The 4927-nt window shown below is 35.7% G+C and overlaps 1 protein-coding gene across 1 annotated transcript; it reads right to left on the bottom strand.

The window, feature by feature from the left end:
* Positions 1-361: 361 nt before the first annotated feature.
* LOC141679536 (uncharacterized) lies at positions 362-2140 on the bottom strand. Its single transcript, XM_074486013.1, has 4 exons — positions 2077-2140; positions 1770-1970; positions 556-1320; positions 362-462 (listed from the first exon to the last, which is right to left on the bottom strand). The coding sequence occupies exons 1-4, from the start codon at positions 2138-2140 to the stop codon at positions 362-364; spliced, it is 1131 nt and encodes a 376-aa protein (XP_074342114.1).
* Positions 2141-4927: the final 2787 nt, after the last annotated feature.

The raw sequence follows: 4927 nt of genomic DNA, 5'->3' as shown, positions 1-4927 counted from the left end.
TTAGGAAGCAAAATTATATTCGATATCAATTAGAAGATTATCTTGTAACTGTGTAGTATATAAACACATGCATATGGTTTACACTATATGTGTTATCATAATCGAGTTTATTATTTATTGTAACCCTAACAGCTCTCGTGATAATTTGTTCATAACTGAGAGAGGACAGTTCTTTGTAACAGAGTTTATTGTGTTAAATAAAAATCTGTGTTTTGTTACTTGAGTTCTTATATTCGATTTGATTGTAGTAAACACTGTATTCAACCCCCTTCTACAGTGTGTGTGACCTAACAGAGAAGACTATGATTTCTTGCATGGGTTCTCTTCATTTCTTCTGTATCATAAGATGTTTCCTCGAGAATTAGTCTATTCTCAGAGTTGGAAAAAAAACATCTCCTGGAAATGGCATATCTGGGAAGTTTCTCAGGCTTTTACCAATATCATTCAACAATTTCTCTATCTCTGCCATAAAATTAATAAAAAATTATAACATTAAGACAAACCTGGAACATGTAATATGTATAAAGCATTATTAACAGCTCATACATGCAAGACCGTAATTCTGGATCTCAAAATCTGATAGATAAAGGTTTAGATTCTCAGTGAGGTGTCTCTTCACAAGAACAATATCATCTGACATACATCCCCAATGAGATTCCCAAAGGCTACGCGGATGAGAGATTGGACTGTATACTAAAATGTTGACAAATATGGCACGTAGCTGTGGAGGCATAGATGTATGCGCATTTTCAGCTATAGCTTCGTGCCATTGCTGGTCATTTTGGAGGATAACCAGCGCAACACAGGCGTCGTGAAAAGAGTTATAAACATGGTCATTGACTGTCTTCAAATCATCAAAACATACAGCACCTTTAATCTTGAGCAGGAGCATGCAGAGATATAATAGTTCACCGCTAGATGAATGAAATTCAACAAGCCTACCAATGACATCACCTCTTTTCCTCTGTTTACAGATACCAGGTTGTGGATGCCATGTAAACTTGCTTGGGAATTCTGAATAGGTTAAATTTATGGCCTCTGTATATATTTTATTTACATCAAACCATGCTTCTAATTTGCTTTTCTTTGTTCCAGCATTGACGCAAACTTCCTGTAAATTTTGTGAGCCCTTAAACGACACATGCTTGTCATTCGGTAGATGTATTGGCAATCGTTCAACAGAAGGCCAACGGGAATGGATGTCAAAACCAAATATCCTCCATGATGCTTCAGATGCACAAACATATCTTCCATCCAAGTATTGTTTGATTTCATCAAGCGGACGTTTCTCAGGAGTGATTGGTGATGTGCACCCATTTTCTGTTTTGTTTTTTTCCTCAAACACATGGTGGCGGTATCATGTCCTCTTAAACAATACTTGTACAGATATTTCAATGATCTGGAGCTGTTACAAATATCTAGATCTGTGTGACATTGAAATCTTATTAGAAGATCTCGATTGTAGGGGATAACATACCGATTATCCAGGTCAATTCCCTTTTTCATTACGGTAATTCCAGTTTTCCTCCTCTTATAAATTGGAAAGCCACAGTCGTCAAAGTATGTGTGAGAATTATACATGTTAAAAAGGAAAAAACCATATTTCAAATTCATTATAATAAATCTAAAAAGATTATTTTTCTAAAAGGTGATTCAGAAGGGTGTATTCTCCCTCATGTCTTGAAAAATTAAGTTTATGTAAAAGCTAAAGAATTACCTTTTAGGAAAATGTTTAATACAACGACCCTTAACCATATATAGAGACTTACCACAGTCAGTGCCACATGGTCCGTGGATCATGTAATTCTTAATAGCTTCGTAACCCACTGGATCAATACTTGGGTCAGGAATTTCTGCAGAAACCATTTTATCTATTTGTTGAGTTGTCTTGGGACGATCGTTTGGATGCAGCCATATTAGCATGTGAGCATGTGGAAATCCACGCTTTTGAAACTCTATGATGTGCATTACTGTAATATGACAGATAAATAAAATAATTAAATCAAGCCTGACATACATGTTCTGTTAAATTTAACTAAAAATTTGTTAGTGGCAGAAATCCTGAAAATAACATACCTCCAATACAACGTCCAAAGCAGTTCTTATTTTTTATTTGATCAAGCAGCGGGTCAACTTTCATTTTAAAACCCTTGCAACGACGTTGGGAGCGCCAACAACATCAACACCATGTATAAATTTTAACATTCACTGAATTTCGGGCCATATTGTGTTAGTGGTCATCGTAAGGAACAATGATGGGTGTCCAAGTATTCGACAAATTACCATAGCACCCTTGAAATACTGATTCATGTACCTTTTATTTCCAGTGAAGGAGGCTGGTAAAATTGTTGCCTTGCCGACATTTTCAGGATTGCTATCACCCTTACTAATTGCATCTCGTATGTTGTGGTACATATCAGAATGAATTGTAGTCTGGTGACCTCGGATCCAGTCAAGTCTGTATTGTTCAATCATAGTAAATGCATCAATAACATATTGCTGCCATAAACGACCTCCGAGATGTGGAGTTAAACCTGAATATCCATGAGTGAATCAATGAGAGACTTAAAATTTGAGATAAAACTAATATATACGTGATCAAATTTAAGTATTGATTTTGAATATACCTTCTGAAGGCCGTATCATGAGTTTATAATTGTAATATTCTTTCATGGTGATGAATTCTCTCTCCCTTTTATCATCTGGATCTTCATTTCCGGTATTCTGACGTTGGTTATGTTTTTTTGATTTGGTCTGTTTAAAGGGATTTGACGATAATATCTGATATCTCCATGAGGAAAAAGAATAGGATACTGAAGCTGCATAAATCGTGGATCAGTTTCAAAAATTCTCTCCAATCCATTAGTTCTTGAATGGATTATTGTATCCCTGCAACCTTTAGCATAGTCGTCAGTGACAATCAACCCAACAACTTCATTTGATGGGCCAATATGGTTAGGTTGACCAGATGCGGAAGATAAAGATATTAGAACCAATCTAAATTCATCAACTGCATTCTGACTAATTCTTTCATGTGCTATACGAAAACCTTTGACCAAACGATTATGTTTATCCAACATTTCTAACAATGATTGAACGATATCTTTATCTACGGCATCGCGTCCTCCCTTAACGGCATTTATTCAGTTATGTACTTCATCTTCAGTGTCATATATGTAGAGTTGACAGAATTCTGGGATCTCACCATCAAGTGGTACAAAGTTTCCCATACTGTGGTAATTTACACCTTTGACCGTGAAACAGTAAGGAGCACCGCCCCGATTGATACTACGATCAATTTTACCTCCAGTATAAGACATGGCAAATATACAGTTGTACATTCTAATATTTTCCTTGAAATGCCTAAAACGGGAACCACCGCTAAGGAGTGAAGCGAGATGTTCGGGAGGTTGCTTTTATTTCTCAAGAATTATCTAACCATTTTTACAACAAAGAGAGAAAGTTGGAAGCTTTATGGGTGCACATTTATTGTTCCTTTCATGATTCCAAATGATCGCCTGACACTTTGAACAAATTTTATCAAGATCACCGATATCGAGGTACTCACTCCACTTAGTAACAGTATTGTCAAATTCATAAGCATCAGCATCCTCACAATCACCTACAATATTTGAAAAACATGTTGACAATCTTCAACATTGTTAAAGTCTCCTAATAAATTTTTAGAACCTGAACTTTCTCCTCGCTCATAATTACTTTTTATGGAAGATGTATCAAATGACGAAGAACCTGGACTCATTTTGCCACATGTGTTTTTGGATATATGTTTGACAACGATATCACTGCTGGAACCTAAAGTTACTTGAGGTCGTTTAACTATACTGGATGCAGGCAGTGTAAAAGTGACAGTACTTTTGGCCCTTTGATGCGTTTTTGGATATGCCATATTTCGTTGTTGTCCTGCTACAACAACACCATTGTTAATAAGTACAACTCCTACTCTTTTTATTTGCATAAACAATATTAGACTATAATTTACACTTTTAATTATGAAACGCACCTTCAAATCCCATGGGTCGTAATTTAGGAATGCATGGAGTATTAGGAGTTGCGCATGTTTCTCCACATATGTGGACACCTACATGATTGACCCAAAAATTATCAAATTATGCGATGCATTTAACTTAGTTTCTTTCTGGTTTTGGTAATATAGCAATAAGACCACCATGGATAGATCGTGTACAAATATAATAATTTGCATATATTTACCTGATATTTGAGAACAGTATGAACGTGACATATTTCCAGCAGGCGTGTATGGTAAATTATCGACTAATTCTCTGGCACGCTGAGTCTTTCTGCACACCCTATATTTTCTTTTACCTGGATAAAAGCATAATAGTGACAGCCAATATCATTTAATTTAAAAAAATAATTTTTTTCAACAATTAGTTCAGTAAGCTGTGTCTGATGTTTAAGAAGTATCCGAAGGTGACACGTTTCCTACAGGCGTGTGCACAATACTTTCGCTAAAAGTTGGATCATCCGTCAGTGTACTAAGGAATACTCTGTGTTCCTTATAACTGCAGTTCTTTCGACGCACCCTCATCTGGGGTTTTTTCCTGCAATTTTTAGTAAAGACATTTATATTAGCAAACAATATTCTTTAGCATAAAAATAAATAACTGACCAGAGTAATTATCATTTACTAGGTTGTTTAAGGTTTGGTATTGCTTTTGGAACAGTATTGAGGTAACATCCGTCGCTAGCCAGTTTTTCAAAACTTGGTTGAAATTTAGTGTCAACCTGAACTTCATGGAGACTTGACAGTAACATCTGTCATGTGGCTAAATTCTCTTTATCACTGGATTGATAATTACTGACAACTGGAACTGCATAATCAACATGCATTGTTAAGTTTAAGTATTCTAAAGCTATAAACTAAAATTTGGGAATTTACCAGCCT

Source organism: Apium graveolens, chromosome 8, assembly GCF_009905375.1.
Source record: "Apium graveolens cultivar Ventura chromosome 8, ASM990537v1, whole genome shotgun sequence".
NCBI classification, from domain to species: domain Eukaryota; kingdom Viridiplantae; phylum Streptophyta; class Magnoliopsida; order Apiales; family Apiaceae; genus Apium; species Apium graveolens.
This window is presented reverse-complemented; position numbering and strand designations above follow the sequence as displayed.

Excerpts from the sequence above, each read along its gene's own strand:
- LOC141679536 (XM_074486013.1), bottom strand. The coding sequence starts at position 2,140 with ATGAAAGTTGACCCGCTGCTTGATCAAATAAAAAATAAGAACTGCTTT. Across the intron at positions 1,971-2,076 it reads CTTTGGACGTTGTATTGGAG|TAATGCACATCATAGAGTTT; the intron begins GTATGTTATTTT and ends GTCATATTACAG. Across the intron at positions 463-555 it reads TTTTGAGATCCAGAATTACG|AGATAGAGAAATTGTTGAAT; the intron begins GTCTTGCATGTA and ends ATTTTATGGCAG.